The sequence below is a fragment of the Ciona intestinalis genome, chromosome 3 (genome assembly GCF_000224145.3).
Source record: "Ciona intestinalis chromosome 3, KH, whole genome shotgun sequence".
NCBI classification, from domain to species: domain Eukaryota; kingdom Metazoa; phylum Chordata; class Ascidiacea; order Phlebobranchia; family Cionidae; genus Ciona; species Ciona intestinalis.
Genome location: NC_020168.2, coordinates 3,960,923 through 3,982,021, shown reverse-complemented (window position 1 = coordinate 3,982,021; position 21,099 = coordinate 3,960,923). Strand labels below are relative to the sequence as shown.

Below are 21,099 nucleotides of genomic sequence, written 5' to 3'. Positions count from 1 at the left end.
ATATAAAAGTAGGTGAATAGTACTAACTGATTTTAATAACGGTGACGGGTTTTAATATAGCGCTTGTTTTTAGGGATTTCAAAACTGTTCCAAACGCTCAATCCAGTATGAACTATTCAATTGCGTCTGTTTTAAATAGACCGAGGCGCATGAGCTCCACGTCTAGAGGTTCGTTCAGCAGTTACGCAACCGGTGCTACTCATTTGAACGGTTCAAGTCACGTTACAATCAACGGACAATGCAGTAACAACGGCTCCAACGGTTCGATAAAAACTCAGCCGCATTTTTTTGGCGCTAACCGCATGGCGGCGCCACAGCAGCAGCTACTTTTGAGCTCCGAGTCGGCCCTGTGAAAACAGCTGTACAGATGAGTTTTTAAATCCAAATTTGATGATGTACCACTTTGCAAGAGTCAAGGTAATCGGTCGCGGGATCTTAATATGACGGACTCCGTTATAAGGTCATGTTTGATGGTAACATGATATCTCGCATACCAGATATTATCTTCCTGTCAGGTACGAATTAAGTTCCATATGAGTGATGCTATATGACAAAACTAATTTGTTTCCGGCACAAACTGGTACTATGAACGCGTTTACGGTGTCGCATAATATTTGTTCCTTCATGAAATTCGTTCCGGGTGCGACACCTGCATCATTACATATTTCCTGTCGACTTACATATGCTGGTACTATGAATTGCGCGGAACATCAAACCAGCAACGTACGTGCGCTTGAATATATCATATCCACCGTTATTTGCTCGGCTTCGGAAATATGTCGAAGATTTTTATATTTATTTAAGTAAAACCAAGGTGCAATTGTTCCGTTTTTTTCTCGATTTTTCCTGCGATAAACCGCCAACTAAGGTGCTTCGCTTGTTCGTACATTTTCATTGCACTAATATATCATTTGTCATAATATTCGTGCTTTCTTTGTAAAATACAAGCAGCACATCTCTACATTGCAGTGTTATTTTAGAGTTTGCAAAAGCGCGTACAGATTAAAAATTTGGAGAAGAAACAGATTAGTTGGAGATCACCATATATACAGGACTTTTACCAGTAACCGATAAAATGTGTTCGGCGAATTTCGAATTTTAGAATAAACGACAGCCTATAAACGCCTATTACATAATAGTGCCTGCAATAAAAAGTATAGACTAAACAATTCTCTTACCTCATTGGTTGATAGTTTACACAAAAATTAAATAAAATTTGTCAATAGTTCGCGGCTTTTAATACTAAATACCCTCAATAATATAACACCTAAAAAACAGAAGAAAAATGTATTTTTTTATGGTGAATATAAATTCATCGAATTACTTCAACGTCGTTTTTTTCATTTAAACTAGAATTTTCGAATTCTCCGAAGTATAATTGGGTCTATATTTAGTACAAACAAAAAATCGATCACAGAGAACCCCTAAAATGACTTCGAAGCCCTACAGGGTTCTATTAGGATCTAGGTTTAAAAGCCGTTGCGCTACCAAGGTTGCCGAAAACCAATTTTCGCGTAAAATGGCGGACAAAATATAGCCGGACAGTATACGTCATTCGAGATTTTCCTAAACATAATGCCGCTAATTTTTCTATAATTGACAATAATTCATGAACATTTTTCCCAATGTGTTAAAATAATTAGAACAGTTCCGTTTAAAAAATAATCAGCCGCGAATAGAACAGAAAACATGTGCGTGAGCATAAAACACACTTTATAACCTCAGCAAAATACGAACACGGTACCGGTTTAATACTTTACCTTCAAGTGCAAACAAGACAACACAATTAATAGACTAAATGTCGCGCATACACGATAAACATATATGAGGGTGGGGTAAGATGGTCCGTGCTTTTATTCCTATTTATCGTCCCATTTGGTATAAAAAGAAATTTCATAAAGACTCATATAACTGTATCCTTACGACTCTAAGAGCTTTTTTAATTGTTAAATTGCGAAATATGGGGTATTATGCGCTAACGGTAATCATCTTACCCCACCCTACTATATAACTATATAAAATACTAAAGAATTTAAGAAAAATGAACAAGACGCTAAAAAATATGGCGGACGTTGGTGTTAAAAAGATGACTTAATGTGAATGTATTTGATGTAAAATAACTCGTACAAATATAATATAACAGTGTACCTATAAATTTAACAGTACGGTTCGGAATACTTAATTATAACTACAAATGAAAATCAAATTTAAAACAGTGGTATTATTTAGTACTGTAGAAATATTGTTTAAGCACAAACGGTGTGTAAAGGCGTAATTGTCAATTTAAAACCGGGTAAAAAATGATATTGCGTAAAAATCAACACAAAAAATCATAAACATTATTATTTAAAAAGGTAATAGGCTTATTCTGGCCTAAATATTAAGTCCGATGGCGTGTCACGCCGCAAGAGCTCATACACGCAGAATAGAATAAAATATTACATGGAATAGTATTATTCGTATGAGGTAAAATCGTGGACGAAGTAAGGTTTGGCGCTGAGTTAGTTCCGTGTAAATTATAGGCCTTGATTTCTTTCTTGCTCGAGAAACACAAGCTGCTCAAGGTCCATGCATTTGCTGGAGTCGGGTACGAGCTCTGCCAGCTTTCTCCTGATAGAGTTTTCTCCAGAAACGTTGAAGCGAATTTGCTTGGCGATTTCGTACGCCTTAGCGAAAACGTCCTCGCCTAGTTTCGAGACGCAGCGTTGGCGAAAATTAAAGATTCTCTGATCGGCGACCGAAGTGTTGAACGACGATAAAGGGCCCGTAGATGTATGAGGACGAACTGGTATTTCTTGGTGTACTTGTTTAGGCTTTGCGGTCATGCTACCTGGGAAATACTCCTTGTTATTTAAATGCGACGTGACAGGTTCGTCGTCGTGGTGGAATACGTGTTTTATTTCATCTGTTTTGTATTTTTTATCAAAAGATGCTCTTGTTGTCATCCGGGAAGTGGAGTCTTCTAGGAAGAGTGCGTCCTCCATCCACCCTACCATGTCCCTGTACTCTGTATCACTGAGGATGTCCTCTGGGAGCTCTTCGGAGCAGGAAGAGGAGGAAGAAGCTTCCTCAAAGTCGTCATGGGAGGAGTAGAATGTGTCGGCAAGATCCCCATCCTCTGGGATGATTCCATCTCGGAGGAGAGTGGCAACCAACTCATCAGTGGAGGACATGTGAGGATCAGGAAGATTTTTTGATTGGATGGTATTTCCAGAATCAATTGGTGATATAAGATTGTCTGTAAAGAAAGAAAGAGAATTAGGTTGAAGTAAATAATAGTAGGGTGGGAGAAGATAGGCTTTCTTTAGCATATAATATCCAAATATCCTGATCGTGTTTTAAACAATTAACAACAGTCTATGGTAGTCGTGATGATACAGTTTTACAATTCTTTGAATTTTTTAAAAATGATTTTAACCTTGCAATGTATTGGAAGATTTTAGGGTTTGAAACACAACTGTCCCGTGAAGTTCATCTTCATGATTTTCACGCAATGTTTCATCATGATCATGAAGAATCATATGAGAGGACGACCTGAGCTCAGATCCGTTTAATTCCTGGAAAAAGTAACGTTACCACGCATCCATTACCACTAAAGCCCTTGTCGCCTACTTTTGGGAAAGCGGCAGTCTACAAAAACTGGTGGTGCCCATGCGGTAGCACCCTGGGTGTTGGAGTAATGGGCTTATCCTGGTCTAAATCATAGGACCCCATAGGATAAATCATAGGATGTGCCGCGCCAAAGGACCTCACCCAGATAGAATAGAATGAAAAGATTATGCTGACCAAGTCTTGTTGTACGGCAGATAAAATATTGGTTTAACAAAGTTAACATTTTATTTTTTTTAACTTTTTTTATAAGAAGCCACTTTATAAAATACAACATGCTGGGTTGAAAGAGAAACAGAATAGTTTAACTTACTCAAACTTTACAAATATTGAATGTTATTGACAAGTTTAGAAAACTATTGGTTTGACTGCCAAAAAATGATAATAATGGTGTAAATGTTGACTTTACAAGTGCTGCACAAGTAAAACATAAAACTGATTGAAATAATGTAAAACTAACTATACCATGCTGTTGTTAAAGAAGGAACGAGAAAAATTTCTTTCTTTTGATTCGCGACGAATTTTCCCTTTTTGTTCAAAATTTTGCCGAGTCATCTCTCTAAATAAAGTCAGGTCGTTGTTATAATTTTTTTTATGTTTTGTATTAAAACATGATTGGTGAGTGTATAGGTATTTAATATTTATAAATGTTCACAATGTCTGGTGTATCAGTATAATTAAATGAGGTCTGTATTTCTAGTTTTTTTTATAAAAATCCACAATTGTAAAACATTTACTTAAACTATGTTAGTTTTTTTTTATAATAAACTAAATTTTGTGTTCGCAATTGGTTCAATGCAACATTATTACTAAATCTACTTATAAAGTAATATATGTTATCACATTGGCAAATATGCTGTCTGGTTAGTATATGGCAATAACTCATCCTATTTAATTACTTTTAAACTGTGGGGCAACGAACGACCAATTTCGTGCCAATTTCAACAGAATGTTGTTCAATACAACAAATACCTTGTGCTACATACACACACCATTAAACCAACACCAAGAACGCACAGAAACTACAAATGATTCTTTAGTCTTAAATATGTATGCATTGGACAATAGGTTTATTTTTGCAAATATTTTATTGTTATATCCAAATGAATGTAAGTGTGAGCTTACTTGAGTTGTTGCATTTTCTTATCAGCTTCTATTTGTTTCTTCAATTTTAATCGTTGTCTGGCTGTCAAGCGTTGCTCCGATCTAGAAAATAGATGAAACACTATTAATAGCAATGATATAAAATTTAGTATTACAGAATTTTATGATTAAATGGCAGCTTTTTATATCTCTTGACATTTTGAAAGTATTCAAGTAACTATTTACTTTAGGATGTATATGAACTTATATTGGTTTAGGTTTATGTATTTTACACCTTACATGCTACCTTTTTTGAGTGGCACAACCAAATTACAGATCTAAAATACTAAACATAAAATAAGATGACATTTTGCATTTATAGAAAACTTGACAGCATGTATTCCTTGTACACTTTGTATTACATACTCTATATTTCAGCATACAATATATGAGGTACAGAAAGCGAAGTCATTACATGGTTGCTGTCTTTCTTAAGAAAGTGATGACAAAATAAACGTTACCTTCTTTGTTAGTATGGCCTTTGTTCATTACCATAGTGAAGAATACGCAAAACATTAACTTTATTCCAACGTTTGTGGGTAAATTAATAAGAACTGCATGTAACATTATACTATTTCTAGCAGCTTACACTAAAAAATAGGCTATATGAACTAATGTTTCAACATGTTTTTCGTGTTATTTTTATATATGAGCGAGCAGAGAAAAAGTATATATAGTGAAATGCCCAGTTGCCCACTTTTATCAATGAGGTTCCCTATGTATTATTACAAGGCACAAATATTATGTCCTATGTCTTCAGGCTTACACCAAAAGCAACATGCAGCAATTAAAACCATAAAAATCCACTTACTTTATGACAGATGTCTTTTGCTTAACAAACAGAGGGTGTTCTAAGATTTCTTTTGCAGTCGGTCGTTTTTGTGGCTCACGATGCAAAAACCTGAAAAACATTTTTGAACCATGTATGTCATAAGAAGGCAGATAAAATAAAAAAATGTATTTTGTAACATATTTACCCATGTCCCATTTTTTACCAAATTTTTTTAAAAAATTTAGCCTTTTTAAAACAGGTTTTAAATTAATAGGCATGTGTCATAAGGCATGAGATATGATAACTATGAACTGTGACTAAAGAGACCCACATGAACAAAAAGAGGGGTGCAGTAATTGAGGGTTTTGTCAAGAGTTGGGAGAATTTAAACAGTTTAAGAGCCCCTATTTTATTTGATAGTATCCTACATCAGAGGACCTAAGATTAATGCCAAATCTGGTCCTAAATCCCGCATCACATGCTTTACAAACTTACCTTTCTAAAATATTATTGAGTGCACGAGAATAGACGTCAGGTAGAGCTGGATTGTATTCGGAAACTATTTTGAACATTACTGCCATGAGTGAGGAACCATCAAACGCATGGTTGAAGCAGCATATCTCGTATAATACACAACCCAAAGACCTGAGTGTATAAATATTACATACAAGTATAGTGAATATAGGTTTAAACCAATACCATTAATTGCCAGCTTTAAAATTAATTACAAGCAAGTTTACCCTGGAATTGTATGTAATGCATTGAACATTAAACAGTAAACTTCAACCAATAAGTTTGATTGTCTCATAAAAATAATGTGTGTCTAACTATCTCTACCTTTCCTACATAATAAAAAACTTGGCGCCTATGCATTGATACAACCTATTGTAATTTCTATTGTGTTATGCTTTTAAGGGGGTAGTGTAGAGATTTTAGGGTGGAACAACTTGAAGCAGACTTTTCATAAGTTGGGAGAATTAACACTGCAAGGTATTACACATTTCAAAAATGATAGTTTTTATAATCTTGATTTTTAGAGATGTAGTAGGGTGGGGGAAGATGGGACACCTTTAGCACATATTATCCAAATATCCTGATCGTGTTTTAAACAAATACCAACGGTCTATGGAAGTTGTAAGGATACAGTTTTATAATTCTTTGAATGTTCTTTGTTTACTACCAAATTGGACGAGAAAATAGAATAAAAAGGTGTTCCGTCTTCGCCCAGCCTACTATATATATATAGATGTTTTTTAAGGCTAAAAATTATGAAACAAAAATGGTTTGAGATTAGAACGTTACTGCATAATTTGTTATAAATTTATATATATTATATATTATACTTATACATTAGGCTACAAACAGTATAAAAGCCTCACCAAATGTCACATTTCTCATCATATTTCTCATGCTTCAGGACTTCAGGGCTCATATAGTATGGAGTTCCTACAAAGGTACTCGCTTTATCAGACTCCCCCATTAAAATTCGTGAAATCCCAAAATCTCCAATCTTGATCTGATTATTTTTAAGGAAAATGTTTCGACTCTTCAGGTCTCTGTGCAGCACACGACTGGATAGAAAGTTTAAATTTGGATGAACGAATGTAACTTATTTATCATTGGTAACAGGGCAAGAACAGTCCTTATAACCGGGCTGTTTAGTTATAGTAGGGTGGAGGAAGTTGGGACACATTTGAACTCTTTTTTCTCGACCAATGTGGTAGTAAACAAGGAACTTTCAAAGAATTATAAAACTATATGCTCAAGACTCCCATAGACCGTTGTTAACTGTTTAAAACACGATCAGGATGTTCGGATATTATGCGCCGAAGGTGTCCCATCTTCCCCCATCCTACTATATGTACACTTCGTGCCCGCGTAGCCCGCTTAACACGTATGTAACTTTGTAGTTTGTAGATGATTATTTTTTACTCTTTATGTATGACGTACAATTAGAAAACCCATTAGTGACCACTGGGTTAGAGCAATTCTTGTTTAAATGTTTTGCCCAAGGACACATAAAGCCACAATGGTAGCAGCGACCAGCCTTGAACCTGTAACCCTTAGGTTAGAGGCAGGCGTACAAACAATTGCGTCATGAGGCCAGATTTTGTTATTGTTGTGTTAGTGATTAGTGTTATTTCCTAATTAACCTTAAGACAACTCACAACCCAGGCAATCTTTAGTTTATAAAACAGAAAGCCGGAAAGATACCCATATTTAGAAGTTGGGTCATTGGTAAGAACCAAAACAGCTAGGCCTGTTATGTAAAAAATTAAATGCTTTTTTATAAAAAAAAAAACAGAAATAAAGGATGGCATACAAAGTTATATTTTCAGGCCTAATTTGCATTTTCCAACATGCATAAAGGCTTGTAAATTGTAGCATGCAAAAATTATAACAATTAATTAAACAAAAACAAAGAAAGTAATAACATAAGAACCTTTCATGCATATGACGAATAGCTTTTAGTATTTGTTTGAGCCATTTTATAACCTGCTGTTCATTTATGTGCTCATTTTTTTCCTTGTACTCCTTGATTTTACCTTCCATGTCCCCACCCTGGAAGTAATACATGGTATTTGCCTTCAGCACAAAAAATGGGCAAATAATCAATAATCATACTAATTAGTTATTTGGTAGAACAGTAGCAAGTTTTGAATTCTTTTCTATATTGGTGAGGTTTTACAGCAAGCCACACCAGGGGCTTTGTGACTAGGGCCAAAGTTAGGATCTGGTGCTACGAAAACGTAACAGACAAAAATGAAGTCCAGCGAATTGTATAATAAAAGATATATATATATACATTTGATATTTCGCCTATATAGCATCGTCAGTCTCTAAATGAGAATTCAACTTTATGAGCACCATATCAGGGTCAAATTTGCAGAATCTACTGCCAAGCCACATGGGCACATTACTTTAAAACCTTGGGATCGCCTACAGTCATGAGTGGTTCTTGACCTTTTTTCTTTGCAAGTACTTAGAAAAGTTTTGTACAAATAAGACCTAGCGTGTGACTGTGTGTATCTTTAAAAAATTAACAGTTTAAAAGCTATACATTAGAAAAATAAGATCAAGTAAAGTCAACCAGTCCTCACCTCACAGTATTCCAACACAATGCAGAAAAACTGTCCATCAAGAAAGCTCTCATGAAACTGAACGATGTTTTTGTGTTTCATACGAGCAAGTAGTCTTGCTTCACGCATTGCATCAACTGTTTCACCAGGATCGACAGGCCCAACACATACCTGCTTCAACACTTTCCTGCAAAACGACAATAATTCTTAAGATTTGAGCAAAAAAATAAAGAGGGGTTTGTTTTAGACTTGGATTTTCTTGTTTTGGTTGCCAAAGAACAAGTCCAAAAAAAGTCTTTTAAAAAAAGCACATCAAAATTTAACTTATTGGGAACCAGATACTCTTATAAACACTAGGTTTGGTAAAAATTGAAAAAACTAAATTAGGATTTTTAGAATAAAAAATGTGCTCCATCGCCTTTATGTCAGTATGTGTTTTTACCTTTTTTTTAAAAAATAACTCTGATAAGAAGTTGCCAAATAGAAATAACTCCTAAAATAGTGTATTACATTGACACCTTTATCTATACTCACTTTACTTAAGCATATATTTTTCAGTATTATACTAGTGACTACACTTACTGCTTTTCATCTATATGCCTTGCTTCTTTATCTTCAATTAAGAAAGCATTTCCAAAATTTCCTGATCCAATTTTTTTCAAGATAACATAGCGTCTTGCCCATACTAGGAGTTTAGAAGAAGTTTCAGCTGCAGTTACATTAAAATCGTCAGGCAGCTGGCTTGGCAAGGGCATTTTTTATAAGTGATATTACTTAATTATCTCTCACATTTCTACACCTGGAAAAATGTAGAAAATGCTTTGTGTTGAGAAAGAAGGTATTATTTGTTCTGTGAACAAACAAAAGGAAAGAAGTTTTTAAAGGGGGCATTGTTTAAAACATGTTACACTATGAGGTGAAATAGCGGAAACATAACAGATTTTTTAAGTATAAATTAACTTATCATTTACCTAACATCAGACAGTTTAATAAAAATAGGTTTGTTATGAAAACACTTTCCTTTAATAACTGAACCATTTGTTTTAGGCAGTAAATTAATAAGGTCTTGGATTTTATTTGGTTTAGTAAAAGGAGTAGATGATTTTGCCACTCTTGCGGCTTCTCCTTGAAAAAAGTTTATTGCATTAAGACATCTGCATGAGCTTAATTGTGAGTCTGGATTTTGGTGAATTATGTTTAAAATTTCCTTTAGATTTTGCATTGGTGTGTGGTTTAATAGTCCCTTAGCTACTCCAACTAATTGCCATGTTTCTGTTTTGTCATTAGGTACAAGTTTCACTACTTTAAAACCATTTGAGCAAATTCTTTCGTCAGTAACTTCTTGGCTGCAACCAAAATCCATAGAAACACAAGTAGATAAAGTATTTAGGGTAGAAAACTCAGTAGGGCTTAGATTGCATTTTGTTATATCAATTGGTTCACAAGGGACACTTGTAAAAACATGATTTTTCATCATTTCAGTGAAAAAACATTGTTCTTGTAACCGGTGCAAGTTCGTTAAGTACAAACTATCCCCAATGCTAATGACAGCACCTCTGTATTCCAGATCAGTAATTATTCCAATCACTTTAGCTTTAGATAGTTGAGATAATCCGGGAGTCTGTGTTTCTTTAAGAAAACACATTAAACTAAAGGTTAATGAAAATTCTGTTGGGCCATCTATCAAATCATCTTCTGTTGATGGCATTGCACTATTTCCACTACCCAAGGAGTTATTGGACTTTTTGTTTAAGTTTATAAAAGAGTTTCGGAATTTTCTCCTTTCTTTTGAAGATGGTTTGTTCATTTTTGTTGCTGAACGTTTGTGGTTATCGTATTCTGCACATGCAACGGAGACACAGTCTCTTCTCATGCTTGCTGATGCATTCTCCCAGTCCAAACCTTTAGCACTCTCATTCAAAACATCAAACACGGATCTAGGTTTCTTTACTGAAGTCTCATGGCTCAAGCTACTTGAAGGGGATAGAGACACAGAAGGTCTCTTCACACCAGTACACATTCTCACAGGTTGAATATATGACCCATTTTCATCAGTAGCTATTCTCCCTCTACTCCAACCAGAAGCACTGACATTTTCTCCATGCTTTTTATTTGAAATATTAAGTTCATGGTGACTAGACTCCATAGCAGCAGTATGTTCATTTTCAAAATCTGAGTTATTTCCAATTTTAGAAATAGGGTTTACTGTATGGTCATTGGACATATCTGAATGATCTACATCAATTCTGCTTTGCATTGAAGCATCTGGTGTAAGTTTTTGAACGACATGATCATTTTGAGCAGGTACTTTATCATTTCTGTTACAGTTTTGTTGAAGTATATTTTGTTCTTTTTCACCCTCAGTACAGCTAATACCTAATGTATGGTTACTTACTGAATTACATACTGTAGGGTCTGAAATCGTTGCAACAGGTTCAGGTACTGCTGTACATTCATTGTCTGTATTTGTGCTCAAGCAAGATTGAGATATCAAATCAAAGTCAGGAAAAATGGGCGCGTTTGTGTTGTTTAGCGTACTTTGGAGTCTGTAGTCTTGTGATTCTGTGCCATCTATCTCAAACAATGAGCGAGAATGTAAATGCATTTCTTTACTACCAGTGCAGGTTTCTAGGGTTTGATGCAAATTTTCTTCTGTTGTTGTAACTTCTGTTGTTGTTCTTCCTGCATGTGATGAGAATTTTCCGTCTGTTGTTGTAACTAATCTATTTTGACCTGAGTTACTGCTGCCATTTGTAGTGTTATCCGTCTGTAGGTTTAAATTAGGTTCAAGCAGATTCTCAACTAGTTTAAGAACTTCTTCCTTCAAAGTTAGCATGACTTGGGTTTTGTTGGGATTAACATTTACATCCACTGTATCAGTTGGAAGGGTGATGGAAAGAATTGCTGTCGGCCATCCTAAAATATAAAATAATTTTTAGGGTGGGACAAAAAAATTGTTAAAATATATCAGTATGTAATTTTTTAATATATATGTATAAAAACGATTAGTTAATCGGTGTAAATAGATGGTAAGGTTAGGAAATCATATGCTTTAAAACCTGTAACCTGTAAGCCTACTAAAACTTTAAAACTAAGCATTTTTGAACAAGAGGAATTTTAAATTAGCGATAGGCTACTTTAGTTTGATGGCAATAATATAGGTGCATTTAAGAATTCTATACCTGATTGATTATTCTCTTTTTCACTGTCCCCTTTTCCGAGCATCTTTTTTATAGTTTTATCAATCTGTTTTTCTTGAATTGGTCGTTTGTTAATAAGCACATAACATCTGTCACATGTTCTTCTTAAAATGACTTTTTTCGGAACAAATGCATGAATAGCAACAGTTTTTTCGCAGTTCTGTACTTTTTTCTCCTCCAAATTCTGTGAAACTGCACTTCCCAAAACATTAACCACAGCCTCACTTAAGGTTTTGCATGCTGGCTTCTGCCAGATAACAGTTTTGTTGTGACTGAGGCTAAGATGAACTGAAGGATTAGCAAGTGCATATGCAATAAGCATGTCCTCTGTTAGTTTGAGTTGCTCCTTGCGTTTTTTAGAGTTGGCATAGTAACTTTTTCGGACAGGTAAATTTTTAAAAATGTTCGAAATCACAACAGTTGTTCCTTGACCTAAATGAGAAGGTCGTGAAAGGGATATACTTCCCTTTGAGTCCAGTGTGTAAGCAGTGCTATATGCATCGTACCTTGTTTTTGTTGTAATGCAAACATCAGAAACTTCACATGCAGAGCTGAGGGCTTCTCCCCGAAAACCGTATGTCAATAATGATAGCAAGTCTTTGTCAGTGCGTAACTTCGACGTGTAATGCCTTTGCGCCGCATATTTCATTTCTTCTGCTTTAATTCCACAACCATTATCCCGAACTTCGATTTTTTCAAGCCCAAAATCGACCAATTTGACTTGAATCGACGTTGCACCGGCGTCCAGTGCATTCTCAGTTAGTTCTTTTACGACGTTACTGACACTGGTTGCTACTTGCGCACTTGATATAAGTTTAGATGTTTCTGAAGATAACTTATGCATTTCTCCAGTTCGACTACACAGTTGCTAAAACCACCCCTCCATACCAAAAACTCACCAACTCTGCCATATTTCAAGCATTCTAAAATCGTAAGCACTCGAGTCAACGTTTCCAAACAAACACAAGTGACTTCTAATACCGAACAAAGCATAAGACACCACACAGCGTCAATACCTTTTGTTTGGGTAAAGTCCCTGCATTTTTTAAAAATGCTACCGGGGTACCTTTAAACTGGTAGCTGGGGTACTATGGCACAAGAAAAATCAAATGGCATTAAATTATTATATTTTAAAATGTTTATTAAACTTTTAAGTTTGTATTGTGTTGAAATAAATTTACAATGTCGTATTTTTATGAATCTGATTACGATAAAAAGTATCCACATTTTGTTAGTACGGATTCAAAGAAAAAGAAAACAATTATGTTGCGTTTAATATACACAAATAGAGCGCTATTTTAAATGTAAAAAAGTAAATCTTGGAAGACATGCTTATATGTAAGGTATGCTGCAATAAAAATGTTGTCGTATTGCTGTTTATCTTATGCAATTCACTTATCCAATTTTGACAACAGCTTTCGTGTTTATGCACGTAACCTATGCATCAATTGTCTTTTAAATTCGCCTTGTACCTAACGGCGTAACATCGCATTTAACGAAGCACAAAAGCAGTGGCAATATGATGCAGCAAATTAATAATGCGGCAAGGACACAAGCATGTCAATGAGAATCCAAGTATCTGGTTTTCAACACTGTTTCTGACGTTTATCATTCTTGACACTAGAATAAAGAACGTAGTGTTGGTCACATCATACCTTATTACCATATTTAGGTACAACTTTATTCGTAATGAAGTAGCGTGGGGGAAGATGGGACACCTTTTCATTCTATTTTCTCGTTCCATTTGGTAGTAAACAATGAAAATTCAAAAAGATTATAAAACCGTATCCTTACGGCTCCCATTAGACTGGTGTTAGTTGTTTAAAACACGGTCAGGATATTTGGATATTATGTGCTAAAAGCGTCCCATCTGTCCCCACCCTAATAAATACATAAACAATTAAATTAAAAAATCACCTATACTAATTTGCCGCACAAATGTGCAGTAACCGATAAGCGGCACGACGTGTATAAAATAGCATACACAGGTTGTACTCACGCTACCACGCAAGAATAAAAAAGTTTCACTCATTCATTCTTCTGTCGTTTAACAATTTGTAGGTACTGACCGGACGTGGCATCAGTTCGATTTGGGTGGCATCCGTAATCTCGAGGCCAGCGTTGTTACGCTTGCTGCTCTGACTTTGTTGCTTAAACTTAAAAATGCCACATCGACGTGATACGAACTTTTTGACCTGCTGAGCGACCTGGGGAAAAAAGCGTGATTACACATTACATTGCAAAGTTTATACTTTGCAAAATATAGCCTCAAAGCTTACCGAAGCACATCGCTATAGCGGTCTAGGCAATACATTAAATGGGAACTGAATCCGTTCTAATGCTCGACCACTCACGAGTAAGCCATATTAATAAAGGTTTAACGTCCTTTAATAGCGGATTTAATATCGAAAATAGGCTACTTTCGTTGGGAAAATGGTGGAAACGCCTTTCTTAATATCCTTTCGACAGAATGAGGTTTAGACAAGATTGCTTACGTTATACGACCAACCTCCTCGTGGCAAAAACAGAAGATGATAGCAACAGCAAAACCTTGGAAGCTGCTTAAGACGTTGGTGATGTAAGACAACACTCTGAGCACAGACGCATTTGGAATGTAGAGGGCAATAGTGAGCAGGATGTGTTGTGAGCCCAGCAAAGGAATGAGCACCAATGTCGCTTTAATCGCTCCTCTGTATATTCAAAACTGACATTACGTCATCTTGATTTAAATGGTTTTGCGTAGACGCCCGAAGCGGGCTGTCAAAATTTATATTTATTAATCAAATTAGCGCATACGGGGATTCAAAAAGATGGCACGCAGTGAATCTTTAGTGCCAAGTATATAGCAATAAACGTTATGAAGTATATAGTAGGGTTTTGGGAAAAGGGACACATTTTACCTCTATTTTGTCGTTCCATGTGGTAGTAAACAAGGAACATTTAAAAAATTATAAAACTATATCCTCTTGACTCTCATAGACCGTTGTTAATTGTTTAAAACACGATCAGGATATTCGGATATTATGTGCCAAAAGTGTCCCATCTTCCCCCATCCTACTATATAGTAGATTGGGACGAGATAGTTATGTTTTCATTTTATCCTTTCTTTTTGGGGTAGTAAACAAAGAATATTTATAGAATTAAAAAAAACCCTATCCGCTACTCCAAAACAACGCGTTGTTATTAATTGTTAAAATCACACGATAAAGGAATATGGGATATTAGGTGCTAACACTACCCATCTTACTTACCTCACAGTACTATATGAAATGTGCGCATTGATTGTATACACTTTATGTTAAGACGCACTTGACGCTCGAAAGATATCTCATCGGATGAGGATGCGCTCCATATTTTAATTTTCGAATACACCAGGGGGTTGTTTTGGCAATGTGCCGATATTAACGCTACGCCCAGTAGGCGGGAAATTTCACAGATTTACATATTGCAATTTAAAATCAGTCCCACTAAAATCCATTAATCATTCCAACCTGGGCGAGAATTTTCCGACTAAACGTAGTTTTCTGTATACTGCTTGTGTCAGCAGTCAAGGCGTTAATAATTTATAGGCGCTGCATTAACGGGGCAGGCTTCTAATTAAGCTTACATGTATCTCTGGATGTTGTTTCTGTTTGCTCGAAGTTTCGACAGCAATACACGAAGCAGGTTCATCAGAATGATGAAGTTGATCTGCAGATGGGCAGTAAATCAAGCGGTTTATATGTATTAGGGGACGAACGAGATCAATTTTATAGCAATTGTTTGGTTTCTTTATTGTTAATTACTACGTTAGACCTTTGTGAGTTGGAGATATAATTGCAAGCTGTTACGGTATAGGTTTTTTTTGTGGACACTGTCCACACGCGCTAAGCCAATATTAACTCAGTTTCTCACGGGTCGTTATTTTCCTATCGGATTATAAATCAAGACCCACGGGATTAAAATGAAATGAATTTAAACTTTATTGACAGAAATGGGCCTTTAAATGCTATATTAAAATCGACGATCCATTATAATTTCCACGCGTGTACTGCGGTCACAGCTACCATGCACGGCCCAACCAGTAACATAAAAAATTGATCCCACTTACCACAAGAGCGATCGCGATAGGACCATGGATAATGTAGGCTGCATCTGTGGTTGGAGTCGCCCAGCAGCTGAAAGTTTGACGTCGTTACATGGCGAATAAAGATATAGTAGGATGGGGGGAGGTGGGACATCATTCTATATTTTTTCGTCCCATTTGGTATTGAACAAAAAATATTCGAAGAATTATAAAATCGTAACCTTACAATAATTTCTATAGGATGCCCCATCTTACTCCACAGTACTATATATCCTACATGGCTAGTTTTTAAAAGACGTGACTATTTAAAAAACTTAAAACACCGCAGCGAAAAGACTATAAAACTAAGCGAGGTAATAAAATAAATGTAACCTATTTATTCTTGCGTGGTGGAACAATTGTTATAACACGGGTGTTCTGTTTTATGCCTCCTGTCCGCTTACGAGTTACTACATGTGTAATTGCGATTTTTTAGTTTTTTTTATATTTCCTATGCATGACTGGCAGTTTAGATAGCTCATACGGGACCACAATTAATGGGTTAATACATCTGCCGACGTGTCTTTTCCAAGGACACATACGGTCAAAAGAGCGGCAAGCTTTAAACCCGATGCACGAATATATAGTAGGGTGGGGGAAGATTGGACACCTTATCATTCTATTTACTGGTCACATTTGGTAGTAAACAAAAAATTCAAATAAATACAATTCCGTATCCTTACGACTCCCATAAACCGTTGTTAATTGTATAAAACACGATCAGAATATTTAGATATTCTGCGCTAAATGTGTCCCATTTTCCCCCACCCTACTATACCAAATAAAAGTAAATTACACAACAAAATATAAACATGTAAAACCCATGCTGTTAACTAAACATGTTAAATATCATGAGACAAGACAACACTCTAATTCCGACTGACCTGCTGTCGTCCAGCACAAAGCGAGTAACGACATAGAGTAGCAACGATAGAGCCGGGAATCCTTTGGAAAAACAATTTTCAACAATTGAAGATCGATATAACTTGTAATATTATTTCGGGCCGAGGCCGTTTCGGAAATAGAACGCAGCCAAAATGACAATAAAACCGGATAAAAGGAATTCGCTTAAATTGCATTTGATTTCTGATCAACATTTTGGAGCGGTGAAGTTTATTTTCGACTTAAACTCCCAACAGTAAAGACAACTTATCGACCAACATCATCGGATCAAAAACATTTTTCGGAAAGTCGAAAGAAGACGGTATATATAACTTAAACGTAAAATTGAATTTGAAATCCTAATGTTTTATTACTGAAACTTTTCGCCTATTTAAAAAGTTATAATTGAGTTAAAACGGTTTGTATTTTCATTCTCTTCCATACTTCCCCATTTGGTATACACTAGTAAGCAAATACGTTTACAGAAGTGTATAACCACATCGTTAACTCAAAAAGGACATCATCAACCACGATTAAGAAATATGAGATATTATTTACAATGTTACTCTTATCATTTTAATTACTAAATTTGCAGATACTCTTATGACTTTAACATTTGTATGTGTAAAATAAATAACATAGTCTGTGGTTGCGATAATGGTGCTGGTTATAACACGTATATACTCGCAAAATTTGACCTAATGGCGGTGGTCGCAAAACGCACGCTTGCTTAAACCGAGGACCCAATTTGATTACTGTACAAAACAATACTAAACTAATTAGAAATGCATGTATAAAAGCACTTACCCCAGCCTAGGCCTGTGTAGATGAGCAGGTTCTGTTTCTCACGAAAAACCGACACGACTACGAGTGTATGAAGGTAGATCCCTTCACACAGCATCCAGAAATAGTTACTTGTTTCTGTGTATTGGTGGATCGCGTGCAGAAACTTGCAATAGACCTGCAAATAAACGGGGAACTAAATATGTTGTAAATAAATAAATCAAACTGAAAGAAGAAGTCCTTTAAGAGCGTATTAACCGAGCATTTATGAAGCGTGTGGATAAATTTAAAGAGACTGTATAATTATATAGAGTAGGGTGGGGAAGATGTGACACCTTTTAACTTTATTTTCTCGTCCCATTTAGTAGTAAACAAAGAAAATTTAAAGAATTACAAAATTATATCCCCACGACTACCATAGACCGTTGTTAATTGTCCAAAACACGATCAGGACATTTGTATGTTATGTGCTAAAGCTGTCCCATATTACCCCACCCTATATACTCTGAAATCGTTCTTTAGCAGATATAGGTTGTCAAAATTATTGTACCTCGAAATGTTTTCAAGTCTTTAAAGATCATATGCAAGGCGTATTACCTGGCTTACTCCTGGTATTGTGTGGGAATGCAACCAAAGAACGCTTGCAAGGGCATTTAGGATGTAAGATACGAAGAGATGCTTGTGCATTGTCACGCGCTGACACTGAAGGGACCTGAAACACGACGCAGAGCTCGGTTCAGATCCAATATCACAAATAAAATGAAAAGATGTTTCATCTTCCCCCACTCGACTATTAGGCCGAATATGCAATAAAATAATCTACTATTAGCATGTTATGATTAAAAAGTCACCAATCGAAAAAAAAATTAAATACCATTCTTTCTAAAACGCGGAATTTACGGTCGCTCCATAATTGTGGCTTCTATATTTTGTAATACCATAAATAGGACTCCGTATAAAAACACACCAATTGTAAAATTTATAAAAACTAAAAAAATGTAAAAATAAAAATACAAAATGAATTACCTGAAATGGAAGAAAATAAACAAAGCCACAAGCAATGTTATCATCGAAACTGAGTAACCAGAAATCGCCAAGCGGTATTTGGCCCAAACAGCCTGCAAATTAAATTCATTAAAGTCGTGATTGAAACAGATTTTGATGTCAGTCATCATAAATGTCACTCAAAAACTTATTAGGGCAGTATAGGTATAATTGTATCGGTATTTTTGACTCTTTCGTAGAAAACTTATTGTAGAATTACTGTTTGTCGTATGCTAAAAGACAAGAACTGTGTTAGAAAGTAAAATAAATTAACATTGATTTTAACACTTTTAATATTGTAAAATAGTTTCGGGTGACCTTTACCACCATTATTTTATAATGCTGTTATATTTACATATGGGGAAGCATTCACAAAATACAATTAAGTGGAGTAAGAAGGCAGCAATTAACGCTCGTGTATTTAACAACGCTCTGTTGATTAGTCTTAAGGATACGGGCATGGTTTAATATTTTCTGTTTACTATTACACTAGACGTTAAAATTGAACAAAAACAGTGACCATCTTACAACAACTTACAAAAATATCCAAAAAATATTCACCCACAAAGTTACATATGCTGTGCTAATTCGTAAAGTGGGCAAAGAGATGTATATCTTTAACTATTTACCAAAATGGGATACCCTTTCATTCCATATTCTCGTCCAATTTGGTTGTAAACAAAAAACACATAAAGAATTATTAAACTGTATGCTCTCGGCCCCCACATGCCGTTGTTAATTGTTTGAAACACGATCAGGATACTTGGATATTACGTACTAAAGGTGTCCCATCTTTCCCCACCCTACTATATGAAACAGAACACCCGTGTATAGCGACTTCCCTGGCCCTTACATTCATTCAATCATTTTTTTTGGTAAATAGTTAATTCAAAAAGAGAACCTCTTGGCCCTTTTGCAGTTGGCAGCGTGAGTAGTTCGTCCACTGGTATTGTGTAGTAGGATAACGGAACCATTCGCCATTAGCTTGGCACGGACGTACAGCAAACTCTGCGAGAAACAATTGTCGGTTGGAATAAAAATCACACTGTTATTAGACCGACATAGCTTATGGTAAATGAATGTACGAACATATTACACATCTTAAACTGATTATACCCGCTCGTATATGCGTTATTTATATAGTTTTGTAAAGAGTAAAATAGGATACCGTTTCCACCTACATTTGATGTTTTATCGTGTTTTGTTTGAAAAAATAACAACGCACTTTTATATAGTCATGGGACTATGGTCATATACAACAATTATATTAAATTCGTTGTTTACTATCAATTGTGAGAAGAAGAAAAAATGTAAGCGTGTCCCATCTTACCCCGCCCTACAAAATCCGAAATACCTTCTGTGTTAAATCTTGGTAGGTAAGATGGGCAGTTCTGCACAGCTTCTTTGGAACTCTGGGTTGGTGGCCAACACGCATAGCCGTCCCATATTGCCCCACAGAAGCTACCTGCAAATTATAATTGCGCTTTAAAAGTTGGAAAATTCGCAGCAACGGTTTTTGTTTGAATATGATGCGACCGTATAGACGGCGATTAATTTTTAATAGAAATTTTATTACGGATCGATCAAATGGGATTTAAATAGAAGGTTATTAGATTATTATATGAAGCAGTCAGTAGCGCCTAGCCCATATACCGCAAATAGGAAATAAACAAATAAGAAATAATTGCCATTACCACACCTGAAATTAGAAATGTTAAAAAAATCTCTCGCGGCGTAAATTGTTATAAAATCGGCGTCGGAAAAAAACAAACAAATTCGTTTGACTTACTATTTCGTGAAATATTTAGATTATCCACAAAGCAATTAAACTGTTGTCGCGTAAACTCGAAGTTGTACATTTTGTGTACTTTGTATTCCAAACACCTTATCTATTCGCCATTAGAAGAGTAAAACTAAAACCTCGTCTTTTCTTCGAAAAGCAGCAGTTATTTGAGGAAGCCAAATCAAGACTGTTGTCTACCCTTGACGACCCACACGCTTCTTCAAACGATTTTTTTCTTTTTTTTATTTCTGCAATCGATTCTGTTGCAACCGCTTCTGGTTTGCTCTGGATTTGTAACCGTAGAAAGTAGATTACGTAAGGTGTTTTGAAGACGGCGAGCGTGTTTTTAGTTATTCTCTTGATTTTCTACGGTAAATCAATGACAAAAACGGCTAAAACATAATTTAAGTAATTGCTGAAAATGATAGGCCAATGTATATAGTAGGGTGGGAAAAGATGGGACACCTTTTCATTTTATTTTCTCGTCGGCTTTAATAGCAAACAAAGAACATTCAAAAAATTATAAATCCATATTCTTGCGACTTCCATAGTATTCAATTGTTTAACATTTTTTTTAATTGTTTAAAACACGAGCAGACAATTTTAATATGGTAGGATGGGGGAAGATGGGACACATTTTTATTCTATTTTCTCGTACATTTTGGTAGCAAACAAAAAACATTCAAGGAATTATAAAA

The 21,099-nt window shown here is 35.5% G+C and overlaps 4 protein-coding genes across 7 annotated transcripts in view; 1 reads left to right on the top strand and 3 right to left on the bottom strand.

The window, feature by feature from the left end:
- Window positions 1-960, top strand: part of gnrhr1 (gonadotropin-releasing hormone receptor) — a 28,828-nt gene extending 27,868 nt beyond the window's left edge. For 2 of the 3 annotated variants that reach the window (XM_026833550.1, NM_001032593.1), the window contains 1 exon segment: window positions 74-960. In XM_026833550.1, the coding sequence (XP_026689351.1) occupies window positions 74-353 (280 nt within the window). In that variant the 3' untranslated portion in view covers window positions 354-960. 3 annotated transcript variants of the gene reach the window in all.
- Window positions 961-1,730: 770 nt separating this feature from the next.
- LOC100175739 (serine/threonine-protein kinase Nek11-like) lies at window positions 1,731-9,399 on the bottom strand. Its single transcript, XM_002130542.3, has 10 exons — window positions 9,187-9,399; window positions 8,626-8,791; window positions 7,968-8,086; window positions 6,904-7,095; window positions 6,020-6,169; window positions 5,564-5,653; window positions 4,735-4,815; window positions 4,075-4,168; window positions 3,419-3,557; window positions 1,731-3,238 (listed from the first exon to the last, which is right to left on the bottom strand). The coding sequence occupies exons 1-10, from the start codon at window positions 9,357-9,359 to the stop codon at window positions 2,517-2,519; spliced, it is 1,926 nt and encodes a 641-aa protein (XP_002130578.1). The 5' UTR covers window positions 9,360-9,399; the 3' UTR covers window positions 1,731-2,516.
- A 4-nt stretch (window positions 9,400-9,403) lies between these two features.
- LOC113474142 (PMS1 protein homolog 1-like) lies at window positions 9,404-12,790 on the bottom strand. Its single transcript, XM_026833940.1, has 2 exons — window positions 11,787-12,790; window positions 9,404-11,520 (listed from the first exon to the last, which is right to left on the bottom strand). Exons 1-2 carry the CDS (start codon window positions 12,646-12,648, stop codon window positions 9,572-9,574), a joined length of 2,811 nt encoding a protein of 936 aa, XP_026689741.1. The 5' UTR covers window positions 12,649-12,790; the 3' UTR covers window positions 9,404-9,571.
- On the bottom strand, window positions 12,648-20,726 carry Ci-CT-R (calcitonin gene-related peptide type 1 receptor-like). Of its 2 annotated transcripts, none has more exons than XM_026833543.1 (12): window positions 20,408-20,726; window positions 19,973-20,083; window positions 19,520-19,626; window positions 18,601-18,692; window positions 18,172-18,286; window positions 17,599-17,752; window positions 16,794-16,854; window positions 15,895-15,961; window positions 15,412-15,494; window positions 14,314-14,494; window positions 13,874-14,011; window positions 12,648-13,424 (listed from the first exon to the last, which is right to left on the bottom strand). In XM_026833543.1, exons 1-12 carry the CDS (start codon window positions 20,475-20,477, stop codon window positions 13,413-13,415), a joined length of 1,191 nt encoding a protein of 396 aa, XP_026689344.1. In that variant the 5' UTR covers window positions 20,478-20,726; the 3' UTR covers window positions 12,648-13,412.
- Between the last annotated feature and the right edge of the window lie 373 nt (window positions 20,727-21,099).

Coding starts and splice junctions, on each gene's coding strand:
- LOC113474142 (XM_026833940.1), bottom strand. CDS start 12,648: ATGCATAAGTTATCTTCAGAAACATCTAAACTTATATCAAGTGCGCAA. Junction 11,521..11,786: donor AAAAGAGAATAATCAATCAG/GTATAGAATTCT, acceptor TTTATATTTTAG/GATGGCCGACAGCAATTCTT.
- LOC100175739 (XM_002130542.3), bottom strand. CDS start 9,359: ATGCCCTTGCCAAGCCAGCTGCCTGACGATTTTAATGTAACTGCAGCT. Junction 3,558..4,074: donor CCTTCTTTAACAACAGCATG/GTATAGTTAGTT, acceptor TACTTTTTCCAG/GAATTAAACGGATCTGAGCT. Junction 3,239..3,418: donor ATCTTCCAATACATTGCAAG/GTTAAAATCATT, acceptor CTTTCTTTACAG/ACAATCTTATATCACCAATT.
- Ci-CT-R (XM_026833543.1), bottom strand. CDS start 20,477: ATGTACAACTTCGAGTTTACGCGACAACAGTTTAATTGCTTTGTGGAT. Junction 18,287..18,600: donor TTTATTTTCTTCCATTTCAG/GTAATTCATTTT, acceptor GTCGTGTTTCAG/GTCCCTTCAGTGTCAGCGCG. Junction 16,855..17,598: donor CTACACAGGCCTAGGCTGGG/GTAAGTGCTTTT, acceptor GTTTTTCCAAAG/GATTCCCGGCTCTATCGTTG.